Source organism: Protobothrops mucrosquamatus, unplaced genomic scaffold (genome assembly GCF_001527695.2).
Source record: "Protobothrops mucrosquamatus isolate PMUCROS unplaced genomic scaffold, P.Mucros_1.0 scaffold1588, whole genome shotgun sequence".
NCBI classification, from domain to species: domain Eukaryota; kingdom Metazoa; phylum Chordata; class Lepidosauria; order Squamata; family Viperidae; genus Protobothrops; species Protobothrops mucrosquamatus.
Window position 1 is genome coordinate 424872 of NW_015387751.1, and position 17596 is coordinate 442467.

At 36.0% G+C, this 17596-nt stretch overlaps 1 protein-coding gene across 1 annotated transcript in view; it reads left to right on the plus strand.

The window, feature by feature from the left end:
- The window catches only part of SGCD (sarcoglycan delta), a 126771-nt gene that overhangs the window by 55313 nt on the left and 53862 nt on the right, over positions 1–17596 (plus strand). Inside the window, exon 3 of the mRNA XM_015822482.1 lies at positions 756–857. Coding sequence (XP_015677968.1) covers positions 756–857 — 102 coding nt within the window. The remainder of the gene's footprint in view (positions 1–755; positions 858–17596) is intronic.

Genomic DNA, 17596 nt, shown 5'->3' on the forward strand with positions numbered 1-17596 from the left:
CCATAAGAATTGTTTTAACCAGTGCTTGGTGTGACAGATGACAAGTTTTTTGATAATCTGCTTTACTGTTGAATTTAATGGCTAGAGAAAGGATTAGTCCTCAGCCTAACTTCAAAACTTTCAAGACTATCAGTTCAAATCTTTGTCAACAGCAATTCATTCTAATCTAGTTCATGTGAAAGGACATAAAAGAAGAAGGATGCAAAAGAAAAAACAATAATGGCCTTAGCATTCATTTACATGTAATCATCTATAGATTTCTAAGGAGATGTAGCCATCCACCAAAGAATGATGCTCAGCCTTGTGCTAAATTTTACAAAGTAAAATAAAAAGCTATAGATTAAAGGGGGCATAAAAACATTCATTCTGGTCAATTGTTTTTCAGCACTTGAACATTATTTTTATTTCTTTTTTTATTGTAGAATTCTGATGAGCATATTTAACTATATAGGATATTTGTAAAGTTGTTTGGGCAAAATGAGGTTATTACTAAACAAAAAAAGCGAGCCTTGCAGATAGAAAGAGAGTCATTCAGTGTGTAGAATACTTCATTTTTATAGCTTCTCTCCCAGATGACATCATTTACCTGATTTAAATACATGAATTTAAGCTTGTTTGAAACAGTTTTCTCACAAAACCTAAGCCAAAATATTGAATAGCAAAGCTTATGTAGTGTTTTCCCTAAGATTTTCTTTTTCTTTTTGCAACCTTGATTTTATGAAATCATAGTAATGGGACTCTTTTCTATATTTCAGGATGGAATGGGAAACCTAAGGATTACAGAAAAAGGTTTAACGCTAGAAGGAGATTCAGAATTCTTGAAACCTCTCTACGCCAAAGAAATCCGGTCCAGGACAGTAAGTCAACCAGAATTTCTAAAAATATTTATTTCTTGATACCACTGAAAATATGTCACTACTATATCATGACTAATGCAGCTGCAATTTTGAACTCTAACCTGAAAATTTAGAATTTGCAGCTTGGATTTCAAAAAAGGTGAACACAAGAAAAGATGTCAGTATAATTACAATTAATTAGGGCTTATTAATGAAAATGCAGTACTTACAGCATCATGGATTATCCACCACAAGCCAAATTGGCAAGCAGGAAACTTCATGGCATCTACTTACAAAGGGTTGCCTTTAGGGATCAGATTTTAGAGCCCCCTCCCCATTCTTCGTTCTATCCCTTGGACTGCTCACCCTGGTCTAGGGAAGAGTAACCAGAAGGAAACCTAGAAGCAAGGAGAAATTTCCTGGCAGTTAGAACAATTAATCAGTGAGATGGGACTTGCCTCCAGAAGTTGTGGGTGCTCCAAAACTGGAAGTTTTTAAATATAGATTTGCCAGCCATTTGTCAGACATGGTATAGGTTTAGCAGGCGGTTAGACTAGAAGACCTCAAGGTCCCTTCCAACCCTGTTATTCTGTTAAATTCTGTTAAATCTTTTAAATACTGAAACTGGATGCTCTATTACTTAGCTTCTAAAGGAGAAGAAAGGACATTTAGGTGAACAATGGGGAAAGCCCGTAGAAAGGTACACAGTAGCACAAGTAATTTCCCTTATTATGTCGTTTGGCAGTGAGGCATGAACCACATGGGAGGAGAAAGGAAATATCTATCAACTGATTAAGGTCAGAAAGAGGAGCTTGTTAGTTCACATCTCCTGCTTGGTAAGCAAGCAGCACACTGCTCAGGAAAGCAGCTTAAGAATAGCTAGCTTGTTGAAGCAATCTCTCTTCCCCTGTTAACTGAAAAAGTGGATCAATCACAGGACAACTAGCTTATAGTCAAATGTAAACTGAACATTAAGACCACTGCTGTAAAGGCAAGAAGTTATGGGAGTTATTATTTCATGTGGAAGAATTCCTCTGAGAGAAAGAGAGGGGGGTTTTGGAACAGAAATGCTGATTATTCCATTTATGACAACTTTCCACGGCCAACTTGCCATGTTCCAATTCGCCACAGGACAAGAGTTATACTAATATTGAAGAAATAGAGGAATGGAATTGTTAAAGAAAGGATATCAAAGAGGGACAAAATGAAATGTGAATGGCAAAAATTAAAATATTTTTAAACTATTTTATATAATTAAATTGAATTGTTGAATTGTCCCACAGCGAGTTGGCTGGGGCAAGTTGTCCAATTCTGTGCCAATGGTCCACTGGCCTTTTGCCCCAAGGCCCAGAAGCCAAATCAGGGTGTTCTATTAACATGAAAAAAAAAACCACCAGATTTAAACTGCTGCAGGTATGAACATTACACTGTTATATTGATAGCCAATGGCTAAAGTGGCTCCGTTTGAATATACAGTCTAGCTGTGTTCTAGGAAGCCTTTACTGAGTTCAAGTCAGATTCCGCAGGAGAAGCAAGAATGTGCAACATTATATATTAACAAATGGAATAGCATTCATGGTTTACACCAGAGTCCACAAGTCCAATGCCCCCCTTCTGTAGTGCCAGTTACATGCTGTGGCAGATTCACAAGCAAGGGATATAATTTTCTTGATTTGTCTTTTGTCTCTGGTAATAAATTGTTATACTCGCTCTAATCCTAGAGATTCTGTGTTGGCTAACATTAGAGAGAGAGATAAAAACCAGGCTGAGGAATTTCATATACTGTACGCTCCTTTTTGGTCATAGTTCATCAGATCTTAAGAAGTGAGAATCCCCTTTAAAAAAAAAACCTCTTGTAAATATTTGTGTCATGCATCCTTTGGAAACTAGTTGCAGTTCCCTGAGAAAGTCTGCTTTCTCATTCCTCAAAAGGCAATTTTCTTTTGAGTATTGGTTTTGTACAACTTTCAGAATTTTAATTCGACTCTGCTCCCCACAAACCAACAACATTCCTTTTGAATATGAAGCTGCATAGTTTCACGGAAAAAAATATTTGGAAATGTGTTATTATCCCTCACACATACAGACCCATTTCCAGCAAATCAGAGATGTTGTGGCATTTTGAGCTCAAACATTTTATATTTGAAAGGCTTTCATGTCAATATCTCAAGCTGTCGTGCTTAGGAGTAGTAGTTTGATATTAAGGATAAATCTAAGCAACTGCTTATTTAATTTATCATATTATATATGTTTAAATATATCTCCTTATTTGTGAAACAGTATACATGGGTTTTTCTTGGTTCTTGTTAGCTGAGAGAGATGGACAATGGCTGCTCAGAATATCCTGAAAAATCATTAGTAAATAAGTATAAGCTTTGAAGGACAGAGAATAAGGATTATATATAAAAATATTTAATTTCCAAACATTTGTAAAAAAAGTGAAAATCTATTTAAAAATAATAGATTGAATATTAATGACAGCTTTTAATATAATTTGTGCACCCCAGAACATCTAAGATGGTCTCATTTAACAATAGCCTTAACATGAATAGATTTTGATTTTCAAATGATACAAAGTGAGGTCATATTTCATGCTTAATTTGGAGTATATTAATTTGCCTCCTATATTACATTGTGTTTGATTTAGTCACAAATAACTAATGGAAAATCCCTAATATGATTTGTTTAATATGTTCTGTGGGATATTCAATGTGATATCTAATATAAATTTCTTTCATAAGTGCAACATTTGCAAATTGGTTGTAAATTAACCCAAGTAACAGCAAACAATTATAAAGAACAGTTAATAAGGAAATCTTCACGTCTTATTATTTTTATGAATAAGAGAAAATCTTTGACCCATATAAATGATTTCACTTTAAAAAATTCAAAAGAAGTAACAATGGCTTTCATAGTTTTATAAATATATTTCTAAAGTTGTTAAATTGTACATTAATTGCAGTTAGTAAAAGAAACATTTCTTCTACATTTTAATGTACATTTGATGTTTTGAAGGCTGTGTTTGCCTAGCTATAATCCCACTGGTTCTTTTTGCAAAAATCCTTTATGTATCACTTCCAATATTTGATAACATAGTTTAATATTCCAAGCAGATAATAAAAACAAATTAGGGAGAAGCCACAATATCTTTAGTTACATGGGGATTAAAAGTGTTTTAGCCATGTTTTAAAGGGAAATGATAAATGGGTTTAGAGAAGCAAGCAAAGTATCCAAAACCCCCAGCTGAATATCTAGCACACTAAACATTCTTTTCAATGCCATTTGTGTGCATCTTGATGTCTTTAATTAAGAAATGAACTGGACCATGAAGCATTGCCTGAGTAAATGGAAGTGATTTGTGCTTCATCAAGAAACCACATTAGACATCTGTGTATTTTTTTTTGCCTGTACATCAATTACAGAGATTATTAAAAATCAGAAGGGTCATCTGTAGCCTGGATTCTTTGCAATTCCTGGTACATAACTGTCTTTATAAGTGTTATAATTTATTGTGGTCTAATGCACAAACCATCTGCTAGCTTTTAAAAATTGTATGAACAAAGTCTGAGTGAAAATTAATCTTAACATAATTTGTTAATTGTATGTTCCATGAAATTTTTATAATCTTGCATTTCCTCATATATATATGAACTGCCATATGTAATAATGTTAGAATATATCCTTTTTAAGAAATAAGTTTCCATATCTGTTACAAAAATGTAAATATGTTCTGTCTTGAAACAAATCTATTTATGTGCTGATAAACTGCTGCAGTATCTTGCAAGACCCTTGATGTCTATTAATGAATTTTTAGTTGTTGTTTTTTCCTTTCTGCAGCATGCTAAATATTATTCAGTAATTTGGATCAGATAAATATCTAGATACACAAATTACATGATTAGAATCTGTCATAGGTGCTATCCTTTGTCAAATGAATAAATTATTATAGATGAGAACATAGTGACTTATATTTCTTTCTGATATAACTAAATAAGTCTACCAAGTTTTAGTTGCTAAGCACCCAACCACAGCAAGAATTTGCACTCTAATTTACTATGAGCGACTAGCTAATACTCTTAGCTTTGCTTAATATATATTTACACAGTGAACATAACATTTTGGTCAAGCTAAAAAAAAAGGAAAACATCATAATCTAAGAAATCAGTCACCTTTTCAAGACTACATAAAGTGAAGACAGTAGTTTTCACAAACTCTGAGAGGCCTTTAGCGATTAAAAAATGTCAGAAGTAAATCCTTGCTTCCAGTGTTATGCAGGTCAGTAAACACTAGACCAAAATAAGTTCAGATTTATCCTAGCATGTAGTAGATTTACCTGGAGGCTTCTTTCAAGAAAATGCATCACTACTTCTGAACAAATCTCCTGTAGCAAAAATTGTTCAGGTGGACCATTTGTACTTATTTATTTATTTATCATATTTCTATACTACCCATCTCACCTGAATGTCTTGGAACTTCTTCCTGTATTTTGAGTTATCAAAACAAAAGCAAACAATATGCATACAGTTCAGAGTAAATACAGTAGCAGCTGTATTATCTATCTGTTCCTTTGGTTGCACACTAAATTACAAATTTAGAAATTCAGCAGGCAATCCTAATCCAGGTTGCAGTTATGTTAATACTGTTTTAATAGCATGGCTATCGTGTTTTATGCTGCTCATACTCGTACAGTGGAAAGGAACTGATCGCCATTTCTTCCTTGGAATCCCTCATATTATACAAACCTGAGTCAGTTGTAAAGATGCCGTGTGATAGGTATGCAAATTTTTGAAAGAGATGCTTTGGAAGTGCTTTACGAATCATCTCTTTGGGAGTCACTAAAGCAGCTTTTCAAGACTGACCAAAAGTGCTTCTGAAAGTGTTCCTGGCTTTATTAATAGACATTCAGTGTGGCTCCTGAATGGGCTACTCAACCCCCTCGGCTCATTTTGCACCATGGCAACCCATATAATAAAGGCATTTCTATCATCTATATCACAGGTGTCAAACTCGCAATGTCACGTGACGTGTCGCGACGTATCACAACTTTTTTCCCATTGCCGGCAATGGGGTGGGCACTGTTTTGGCATAATGCATCCGGCCCATGGGCCGGCAGTTTGACACCCCTGATTATATTGTCAGAAATGTACAAATATGGTTTGCCTAAAGTAAAGCATGGATAGTTCCTACAAAAGAAGTTGCATTCTGTTTCAATATGACTCCACAGGAAAAAAATCACAGAGACACAGATAGTTGGATGCTGAGTTTTGTAAAATTGTGGAACTTTTTATAAATTTCTTGCTAACCTGCAGATTTCATTCTACTCTGTGGTTATACAATAAGAATGCATAGATATTTGTGCTTTCCCCACACCAGACTAAAGAAGAGTGGAGCTTCATTTTTTTACCGTTCTGCATCTAGAGGACTGAGAAATTGAGGAAGAGATAATTGTCTTCCTCTGAATAGACTCAGTTCCATCCCATGAAGGATTTCAGAGAAAATCAGTCAATTTAATTTTGGAAAATGAATGCTTCTAAATCTGTTCAAATAATTTAGATGCACTTGTGATATGCTTTTTCCAAAGAGGGTTGCCAGGTGTCCACTATTTGAGTGGACAGTCCACTTTTTTCACATTATGTTCACTATTTTTTTTCACAAAATAATGGACATTTTTTTTATTCAAAACCTTTATGATGAAATGGTACGTAATCTACAGCTGTACAGTCTACTTTTTTTACTACTTAACCCCCCCTCCCACTTGTCCACTATTTTTTGGAAGCAGACCTGGCAACCCTATTTCCAAACTGGTTTTGGAAATCTGAATTGAATCAATGCAGTTCAACAATTTTGTTAGAATATTGAAACATAACAATATTATTTTTCCAAATTGAATAAATAATCTGAATCAATCAATGCCTGATTCTCACAGGCCTATTATTCACTTAATTAAGATTAATCTCCTATTCTGTGTTTCTCTTCATAAAAATTCCTGCTTTTATTATTTCTTACACACTTTACTCTACAAAAATATAAAATAAAGCATTATTTCTAGGAAATAACAATTTTGCAAACTCACTTGTATAATGTTAAAATACATGTCAATGAAAAATCTTAATGTTGAATGTGTTTCATTATTCAGGTTATAATACTGCTTTATTTGTTCTTAGAGCAACGCTCTCTTGAAATAAAATAAAGGTATGCTTATTACTGAGCATTAAAATACTAATTTGAATAACAACGATATCCAGCAAGTCTAACTCTAAGATGTAGGATTGTAACTTTCTTAGTAGAATAGAAATGAAGTTCAATATTGTTTCTTCTATTTATTATTATTTATAATAATATTAATATAGAATTCTCATTTGTTGAGGCCCATAGAAAAGATTTCAGAGCATTATAAATCTTCTGAATTCTGAATTCTTCTGCCCCCCCACCATAATTTTCTACAATTGTAATTTTCCAATCTGGGAGGAGGGAATCAAGCATGGAGATTGGTAAAAAAAAGGCAGACAGATAATTTGATATTTTATTGCTTTCTTTCAGTATTAGGACCCTTTCTCCATATGTTACAGTATATTGGCCAATCCTCTTATGGATTTATGATGACCCACATTCAGCATAGAAATTGATCCTGTTTCATTTAATGTAAAAGCAATACTAAACATTTACCTATACTGCCATATAAACTTTCTTTCCAAAATGCATCCCCAACCTGGACATTAGATAGCTGTTTTCCTTGTGCTATCCCAAAGGTGCTTTTTCAAGAGGCAACTGGTCTTTTTTGTTTTACTTTGAAGATGTTTCACTTCTCATCTAAGAAGCCTCTTCAGCTCTGTCTGGATGATGGGGAATTGAAGGATTTATACTCCTTGCAGACAGCTGGCCATTTAGAGAGTTGTTGAGGCCACTTGGAGGTTTATCTGTGTCCTCAAACGTCCTCAAGGACAAATCTGTGTCCTTTGATATTTTGATGAAATATCAAAGTAGTTTTAAGCCCTATGTTCAATTACCTCTAACAAAAATCCATTTACAGGTGGTACTAGACTTACAACTATAATTGGGACTGGAATCCTAGTTGTTAAACAAAAGAGTTGTTAAGTGAGTCGCCCATATAACTAATTCACTCAACAACTGCAATCCCAGCACTCTTGGTTGCAGTCATTGAGCAATCTCCTTGATCATAAGTGGACAGAGCAAAGAACTGCGTGCTGAGTTCAGCTCCGCTCTGTGTGTGGATAGGAACTGTTCCAACAGACTGAAGAAATGCAGCTCAGATTTTTGGGATTTGAGCTCTGTTTCTGCCTCGTACCAGAGAACTTCAGCTGTCCTCTGTGCACACAAGGGAACTGCTCTGGTGGGTTGCAGGAACAGAGCTCAGATTTTTCAGGGTCTGAGTTCCATTTCACCAAGCAGTTTCTCTTTCAGCCAGCCCCCAGAAATAAGAGGGAGTCCTCTCTGCAGGCGCAGCAACTCACAACTTTGCCTGCCAGCTTCCCCACTGACTTACTGGGGAAGCCAGCAGATAGGATTGCAAATGGGGATTAAATGAGCATGGAGCACTTGGAAACCATTTGTACTTGCAAACGCGATCACCCAGACTGTGATCATGTGACTGCAGGGGGTAGTACAATGTTTTATGATAGCCAGAAGTGCTTTATGGGCTGCAAAGCACACTCTCAGAGGCCATTGTAACTTCAGATGGTCATTAAACAACTGGTTATACGTTGACGATAATTTTTTTTAGCATTGGGTTGCAGAGTGAAGTCTGCTGAGAAGATATTGAGTAATTAAAGCCATACTCTTTCTGAAATGTAAAACAGTTCAGTCAATGTGGAGCAAGGCAGTGATTTGAAGTCAAATTTATTATTTGTTGCTTCTTGGTTTTAGTGCATAAGATATTTGCATTTTAAAACGCTAGTAAATTCATAAAACATTCTACTCAGCTGCTAGTAATAAATGAATATTTTGCACAGCAATATTTAGCTACTTACTACTGAAACTTTATGAGGTGAGATATATCTCTGTTTCAAGGCAATAATGTTGGTTCTCTTGCATTGTGGGAAGTTTTGAGATGCTTCTTTTGGTTTAATATTTTTTTGCCTCTGGCCAAATGTAAACAGCAAGATAAGGAATAGACAACCAGAAGAATAAACCAAGCAGAGACCATTAATGTGGCAGCTGTTTCTATTGCAGGAACTGTCAACTAAATACAACCATCACAAACTGATACAAAATCCTTATTGACATTTGTATAGCGTAAGTGAAAGTTTTCAAGCAGAAACTACTAGATTTGATGCACATGTATATGCTTTCCAACTTTTTTAATTTTAAAAATGCTAGCATGTACAAATATTGAAACTTAGTTCTGCTCCTCTGTTGGCAGTTTGCGGAAGTAAACACATTTTTATAGCGGGAGAATTTTGTTCGGGTTTTTTAATTGTAATTTAATTAAAAATTACATATAAAAAGAAAAAAAACTTACACAAACAAAAGTTAAAGAATTTAAAAAAATAGAAAGGGAAAAAATAGGAAAAAATAGAAAAGAAAGAAAAAATAACAATAAAGAAAAAGAAAAGAAATGTCTAAATAAATGATTTTCCCCTTTATCACAAATATGACTTATCACCTTCTCTTCAGATACAACAAATGATCTCTTCTCCTCATATTCCTCATCATTCAGTCCTGATCAGCAAAACACCATTAAGGATTATCAGAGATAACATATATATTATTAATTATTTTGGTCTTTTCCAAATAAACCCACTATGCTTACTTCTTTTATTTTTAATAATCTTGATTGTTAAACCCCTTTAAATAATGTCTCAGAACTTGATTTCTTTTATTTTTAAAAAAAATTCTTTAAATTTCTTTAAATTTTTATTTTTTTTAATGTCACAGAATGTGTGGGTGACCTTGGGGAACAGAGGGGAAAAGATGCTGCCAAGCAAACAATCAGGCAAGAGAGGCAGGAGCCCCCAGGGGCTTCACAAAGAAAGTTAGAAAGGACTCACCCTAAGGCAGGCATATCAAACTGCCGGCCCGCAGGCCAGATACATCATACTGAAACCGTGCCCAGCCCATTGCCAGCAATGAGGAAAAAGTCGTGATATGTCACGCGACGTCACGTGATGTCGCGAGTTTGACATGCCTGCCCTAATGGGACAAGCAATTAAAAGTGGCGGTGGGAAGCTTGTATTTTCAGATTAGCAAGGTTCTTTAAATGTAAGCTTGCAATAAAGTAAAATTAGTTCATATTGTCATGTTCCCTATCTGCTTTACCTGGGAGGGCTGACATACTTTCTCCCAAAATTCTTCAAAACTTTAACACCTTTCTTTTGTAAATCCAATGTAGGAACAATATCCAGGTCACTCTTTTGGTTTGTTATTTGTATATTCCTTTTAATTATTGAGACATTAGCTGATTTCACTTGTATATCCAGTGTAACATCTTTTTGCATATCATTCTTGTAGCCTGCCATTCTTAAATCTATGTTCAGAGCAGTCTCTGTCTTCTTGGATAAAATTTATTCCTCTTTCCTAATATTTTTAGACATTATCTATTGAACTTAAATTAACTTCTGCATCCATTGTTCACAAATATCCTTTAATACATCTGATGTTAAAGTATTTTGCTCCATTCTGTATTAGTAAGTCAAATTTAAGTGTTCTTCTCCTTTAATTGTAATCTTTAGTTCCTTCTAGTGTCCAACCTTCAGATTCTGATCATTTTTTAAAGAGAATTCAAAACAAAAACATTTTTCCATGGGAAGAATTCTAATAATTAATTTTAAATCTTATTTTAAATCCATCTCAATCCTTAATCCATTTGTAATTTTCCAAAATCAAGATTCTAAATACCTTTTTGCTGTTTATTCCAAAATATATTTAAGTCCTTAAACTTGTATTTAAAATCTCTGTTGCTAAAGTTTGAAGAAAAAAACCCATTGCTGTCAAACTTATTGATCCAAAGATTCCTAATAGCTGAAAAGCAGCTAACAAGCAATTTCCAAAAGTGATTAGAAAAGGTCTTTTTGAAAGTGTCCTTTTGAAAGATGGTTTTAGCAAATTGATGCCTTTTCCATCAAACTTACTGAAGACTTACAGTTTCCTTGAGAAAGGTAACTGTGTGGAGCACTTGTGGGTGATCTCAAGTCCACTCTTTGTCCAGAAAAATTACTTAGAGCCTATCTACTCACCAGCTATTCATTCTGCTCATCTTCAATTTACTATTTTTTCCTCAGAAGTCCAGAATTTGTTCAGGTTTTTTGTGTGTTTGGCTTGTTTTTGAAAGTCTAAACAATTACACCAAAACTGCTCTTTCATTCCTGTGTTCAAAATAAGCTCCCTCTTTTTCCACCACTAAATTTGATGAGAAATTTAATTTTCTCATTCTTAAAAATAAAGATATTACAGAAGAAGTATTTCAATCAGACTTGATTGTGCTTTAAATTAAGATAAGAAATTAACAAAACCCTGTATTTTATTTATTAGTTTTTGGGAAGGACCTCTCATTGAGAAGCTTACAAAAGGATAGAAAACATGCTGGTGATTAACATGCTGTTTAAAGTATGAGTTTGATGGAGAAAATATATATTTTTATATTAGTAATGGTAAACCTAATTAAATAGGTAAACTGCAATATCATTGAGGCTACCCATAGCATAATGAAAATAATTTCATTAAATCCTCCTAACATGTTGTAGGTTTCTTCAAATGGAAGGGTAATGGTTCATGACATTTGTAAGCCTTTTAATTTCATGCAATATGAGCAGCATAATTAGTACCTATTAATGTCCATCAACTGGTCCAAGTGGACTACCTGCCTTAGATTTGCCTATACATTCCCACTGGGTTCACCTGATTCTAAAATACAACATTTGCACCATTTCAAGGGTAAATATCTGTTAGAATATTGCAGAGCTATTTGGATGCAAATACATGCTTAAACGCCTAAAATCAGAAAGTTTGATGATAGGCCTTGCAATTTGTCATAAACTCTCTTTTAAGCAATAGATTAATCTTCAATTCACCGAGTTCCTCAAAATTAAATATGAGAGGAAAGGAATTAAAAAGATAAATGATCATGTGTTCTGTCACTGGATTTTGATAGAATCAGCACTGTTAAAGTTCATCACCAACTAAGATGCATGGATGGAGAGGGCTAGCTTTTATGTCTGTGCAATGCATCATAGATTCATTCTGACAAAGTGATTCACGCTGTGGAGGCTGCATGATCCACTTCATCAAAGTGAAGAGACTATCTGATTTGCTTCAATGATGTGTGTGTCCTTGAATTGCTTAAACTAGTGTTGTGGAAGTAACTCCTCTTAGTCTTCTCCACCAGTACAGGAGAAAAGTACATCCAGGTTCAGTGGTTGTGAGCTTATTTATGGGGCATCTAAAGTGGCCTAACATGGAAGACCTTTACTATGTTCGCTAAAAGGTGTGATACTGGAAGAAGTGCCTCTGTCCTGTATCAGTGAGGATGGAAAGATCCCCCTTTTTGCAATTGTGGTGATGATGTTCAAACTATTAGCAACAGGAGTAGAACTTAGACTTACATACTGCCACATAATGTTTTGCAATACTTTCTGGATGGTTTACAATGCAGCATATTGCTCCCAACAATCTAGGTCCTCATTTTACCAACCTCAGAAGGATGGAAGGCTGAGTCAACCTTGAGTCCCATCAGGTTCTGGGCAGAATTTGCCTGCAATACTGCATTTTAACCATTGTGTCACAGTGTTAAGCATATTGTGCAATATTGCCCCCAACATGCATTCTTTGGTTCCCTAGAACATCTGCATATGCATAAAGAAACACCAGAACCGATTGCCTGGATAGCTAAATTGAACATCCAGTTATGAGGCCATTACCATATCCCCTTAGACATTTTGTGTAGAATTACGTGGATTGTGTTTATATGTTTACTTCTCTTCTGTCATGTTCTAATCATACACTAAATATAAGTGAAGATCCCATAAGAGGCTTTATCCTTGCCACATTCAGTACACATAGAGATGTCCCAAAGCATTTACCAATATTGCCTACCTGCAAACACTTTGGCAGAAGTAAGAGAAGGGTGCTCTCAGTTCTCAGAGGCTTCCTTTGGACTGATCATCTTGAGAAGAGGTTATATCACTCCAAAACAGAGTGAAGCACTTGTAAACAAGAAGACCACATTGTTTCACAATGAGACATTAAGTAGGTGCTTCTTTGGCAAAGTGAAGCCTGTCTTTGAAGCTTTTACACACCCCTACAAAATCTGTGGGCAAAATACAAAAATGGGAATTTAAAGATTGCTGTAATCTGATTTACAAGAAGATTACAGCTGACCTGAAAAATACAAATATTCTTCTCCTGAAGTTGTGGTAGATAACTTCCAGATTATTATATGCAGGAGCAATTTTCACTGCAGGTGTAAACATATTTTATATACCATAATACATTATCTAATAAAACCTATGAACCATAAACAGTAGTCTGACTTACTTGCTCTTATACTTTACATTTTGTTACAATTAGAAGCTTCTGCTGCAGTATCTGAAAGTCAGTGCGCTAAATTATTACATATTTTCTTTGCATACCAATTGAAATAACTGAATTTTTTTCACATTATCATAGAGCTAGACAGAGATGATCTGTCTAATTCAGAGGTGTCAAACTGCCGGCCGGCGGGTCAGATGCATCATGGCGAAAATCCCATTGCCGGCAATGGAAAAAAAGTCACGATGGGTCGTGACACGTCACGTGACATTGCGAGTTTGACACCCCTGATCTAATTTCTTGCTAACTTCAAAGTGCAGAGTAGCATGTTGACTACAGTAAATATTTCCATTCTTTTATTTTTCCAGATATACTAGCATTTAATATGTATAATTCTCCAAGCACACACCTGGAAATTCCCCAGTCAGGAAAATCATTGGATACTCAGCCTCCACTGTATGGATCTACTAATGAATTGCTCAGAAACCCTTAGGTCAATTTTCCTAGAATTGATCACCATTCACTATTTGGAAGTTTATTTTATTGATATCAGTTGCTGACAAGTCTACATATTGCTATCTTCTGTAAAAGAATCTTCTGTGTATCTTCCTCATGACAATCTTTGAAAGAGAATACAAAGAAAGATGGAAAAAGCTGAGGAGTTGTCAAAAATGACCTACTAAAATAGTAACACTTTTGTTTTTCATTAGGTGTATTTGTTTTGGCTGAAGATTAAAAATATAATAAAGATTTATAAGCTTACATATACTAAATTGTTTTGTTTTTGTTTGGCATATTATTTCTCATCTGATGTTGCACTGATTGGATTGAAAGAGGTCATTTAGGCCACTGAGTTCAACATGCATTCAGTGCAAAAATCCAAAACCATCCATGAAATGCCATCCAGCTTCCTCTTGTATATAGCCACAAGGATAATCAGTTACCTTGACAAATTGCTCTTATATCCTTCCTCATTCTTTTCAAGGCGATGCATTCCAAGATCCTTGTCTGAAGTGCCCTGAGGTTGTAGAAAGATGCTCTAACTTACTATAAAAAATAACTTAATTTCTGAAAAAGGGCTTGTGATTAAAGCATTATCAGTAACTACTTTGACTCGTAATTCATTGATATATTAGTTAATACTCAAGTGAATATATGTTATCTCAGTTATATCTCACATTGAAAATAAATACAACATACGAAAATGTCAGTAGGTCTTCCTCCCCATCCTCCTCTACTGCTAGCAAGAGGAAAAGGAAGGGTAGAATAACAACAGCCATCATGATGCAAGTCCTTTCTCTTTTCTGCGCACAGAAAATTGGGAGTTTTGATTTAATTGGGAAAGACTAATCAGGTGGAGTCCTCCTTAGCAGATGACACCTGGGTAGATCATCACCAGAGTTCTGCTTTTACTTTGTAGCAGATCATCAGCTCAAAGAGAGTGGTAAAAGACAATTACAGTGACTTGGAGAACAGGCAGGATCATGGTCTGTTTCTACTATTAGTACTTAGTACTTAGTCTCTTTTCTTTTAATGCGTTGATCTTGTCTTTGGCACGGTCACTTTATGCCTATTGCATAAAGTGCCTATTGTTGTCATTCTGGTTTCACATAATGACACGCTTCATTGTTGCATTGATGAGGTGACTAGACAAAATAATAATATGTTGTATTTTCTTTAAATAGACAGTATTTTCTTGTTTGTTTGATTCTTTATCAGTTTGCAGGACTGTCCATTACTGAGATCAGAAAAAATAGTAAACAAAATTTTGTCAATTTCTCCTTCTTGGTGGTCCTTGGGAAACTTTCTTTTCTTTCTTTCTTTTCTTTCTTTCTTTCTTTCTTTCTTTCTTTCTTTCTTTCTTTCTTTCTTTCTTTCTTTCTTTCTTTCTTTCTTTCTTTCCTTTGGACGCCCTTCTTACAACAGTGACTCTAGATGGCAAATAAAAAATTTAAAAAATCCAATACATTTTGTTAAGATAAACATCTAGAAACTATTGTCAGAAAATATGAGTGAGGTATAAAGAAAATTCACAATCAGTGACAAAACAGCAACTAAACAAATCTTTTGCTGCCTAACTTCTTGGCCCAACTGCCAAGGGACCACCAAAACAAAACTTCTGTGTAGTTTCAAAAGAATACATTTAAAATAACTTTTGTGGATGAAGTGTCATAAAAGTGACATCAATACAAAAAGGCCTATATCTCATTTAAACAACCAATCTGGGCCATTTGAAATGCTGGAAGTATTTCAAAGATAAAATAGTGAGTTAAAGCAAGGGCCTTTTCAAATGAGAAAGGCAAGATTATGTCCTTAGTTTCTGAAAAGAGAATCAGATAAATACCTTTTAAAGATGTCAGAAGCCATCAGCACAATAGTCAAAATATTGTAGAGTGCACATTCAGATTAATAGATATCCTAATAAAAGCATTTTGTACCATCTTCAGAAGTTTCTGCGCATCCTTCTACCTCCATTCTCTAGTGACCTCTGACAACACTCACACAGCAATCTATCATGCCTGCATACCTAATGATAGAATTGTACTTAAGTGTTTAAGTTTTCTTCTTCTAAATCAGCAAAAAGTATGCATGTTGTAAATAAAGTTTGATTGATTTAAGGGCAAGACAAATAAGGATAAGTAATGCTCAGAGGCTAACACAGTGGTGGCGAACCTATGGCACGCGTGCCAGAGGCGGCACTCGGAGCCCTCTCTGTGGGCACGCATGCCATGCCCCGGAGATGGCAACCATCCCTCTTCAACCAGCCGCCTGCTAACTCGATGAGGTCCCACGTGGCCGGATGCATCCCAGCACGGTTGGTTTCCCTCCCTCCCTCTGGTCCCATCTCTCCTGGCCTCGCATGCTCTCCTTTTCCCGGGGACGACCCACTGCATTGCCTCCTCAGCTGTTGGCCGTTTGTCCAGCTCAGAAGCGGCTTCTCTGAACTTCTGGTGGTGGGCTGCGGAGCTCCAGAGTGCGCCAGTCGAGGGGCCGGCAGGCTGTGGCTGCTGACAGACACTGTTGGCCCCCATGCACTCACTGGCCTCTGTGTGCGGGGTCCGATGGTGTCAGGCAGCAGCCGCCCCAGCCCCTGCCTCGCCCTGCGACAATGGCACCCCAGCCCTGCCTTGCCTTGCCTTGCCTCACCCTGCAGGATGAGCCTCCTGCCCACTGCCCCACCTGCCAGAGACCCCCTGGATCTCCCCGAACCCTGCCTGGCCCCCACAGGCATCCCTCCCCATGAGCAACATTGAGGTGACCATGCCCACCTTGGCCACACCCACCCAGTCTGATATGACCACCACAGCCACACCCACACAGTGGGCCATGCCCACCTGGCACCCGGTGATAAATAAGTGGGTTTTGAGTTGCAGTTTGGGCACTCAGTCTCTAAAAGGTTCGCCATCACTGGGCTAACATATACTATAGGAAATCACTAGTCATCCAAGCAGCAACAGCAAGCACCCTGGGAGAGGCCTTGAAAAATAAAATAATCTTTTACCTGAATAGACTTTATCATTACCAGCCTATTTATATAAAGTATATGTTTGACAATCAGTGTAACTTATATTCCTTATAGCTTCTAATTTGAGGAAACTTTAGTCTTCATAAATCTGACATTGTATTTCATCAGCTCCTTGATCAGGCATTGCTGTGATAGAAAAAAACTGCAATAAAATCTGTTTTGATCCTGATGTAATCATGGTAGTTGTTACTTCATTCTCACAAAGGCCATTGAGCAGCCAATCTCTCTTGCTATAATTTGTCATCTTGTCTCTAATTAAGCAGGCTTCAAAAACAACTATATTCTCAATGATGTGGAAGAACATTTCTTATATATTAGCCAGTAGAAAGAGATATATTAGATTGAAACTGATTTCCTTGAGTCTGCTTCTAGTTCTTGGCACAAGTTCAAAACACAGTAAGAAGTTTCAGTTAATTAAATGCAAATATTTTATGGTTATATCCTATAACATTTTAAAATCAGATATAATTATTTGGATAAGTTTACGTCACATCTTTGCAGAATACTATTTAATCCATACTCCCATACCACTGCATTCTGGAAAACTGCAACTTGTAAATGTTCTTCAGGAGCAGTCCCATGCAGAGCATTATAACAATTCAACTGAGAGATGACTAAATTATTGTGAGCAGAGTCAGATGATGCAGAAATGATGACATGGTCATCAAGAAGTGCAGTCAATACCCTCTCAATGTTGTAACCAGGTCTGAAGTTCAACTGAAAGGGGAGATAAATCATTTCCTCCAGGTTC